We start from the raw sequence: 708 nt of genomic DNA on the forward strand, positions 1-708 counted from the left end.
GTCCTCTGGTTCTGATGCATCCTCTGGCTCTGATGCGTCCACTGGCTCTGATGCGTCCTCTGGTTCTGATACATCCTCTGGAGCTGGATTCTCAACTACCTCCTCTTGTTCTGATGCAGCCTCTGGTTCTGATGCGTCCTCTGGTTCTGATACATCCTCTGGTTCTGATACATCCTCTGGAGCTGGATTCTCAACTACCTCCTCTTGTTCTGATGCGTCCTCTGGTTCTGATGCAGCCTCTGGTTCTGATGCGTCCTCTGGTTCTGATACATCCTCTGGTTCTGATACATCTTCTGGAGCTGGATTCTCAACTACCTCCTCTTGTTCTGATGCGTCCTCTGGTTCTGATGCGTCCTCTGGTTCTGATGCATCCTCTGGTTCTGATGCATCCTCTGGTTCTGATACATCCTCTGGTTCTGATGCGTCCTCTGGTTCTGATGCGTCCTCTGCTTCTGATGCGTCCTCTGGCTCTGATACATCCTCTGGTTCTGATGCATCCTCTGGTTCTGATACATCCTCTGGAGCTGGATTCTCAACTACCTCCTCTTGTTCTGCCTCTTCTGACGGAAGTTGTGGCTGTGAAATGTCCACTGGCTCGTCGTATGGTTCTGGAGATGCAACCACTTCTTCCTCCGGGTTTACATCCTCAACTACATCCTCCTCTGATTGAGGGACTTCAGGTAAATCTGGTATTTCATCTGAATCTTT

General features: G+C 50.0%; 1 protein-coding gene across 1 annotated transcript; it reads right to left on the reverse strand.

Moving 5' to 3' along the window:
• Positions 1 to 3: 3 nt before the first annotated feature.
• LOC111649873 (uncharacterized) lies at positions 4 to 702 on the reverse strand (the record flags this gene model as incomplete). Its single annotated transcript, XM_023399570.2, has 1 exon — positions 4 to 702. A coding segment is annotated over one exon (699 nt), but the record flags the coding sequence as incomplete, so codon positions are not given.
• Positions 703 to 708: the final 6 nt, after the last annotated feature.

The sequence above is a fragment of the Seriola lalandi genome, unplaced genomic scaffold, assembly GCF_002814215.2.
Source record: "Seriola lalandi dorsalis isolate HSWRI2012SDOR001 ecotype SW California unplaced genomic scaffold, Sedor1 jcf7180001965257, whole genome shotgun sequence".
Taxonomy (NCBI): domain Eukaryota; kingdom Metazoa; phylum Chordata; class Actinopteri; order Carangiformes; family Carangidae; genus Seriola; species Seriola lalandi.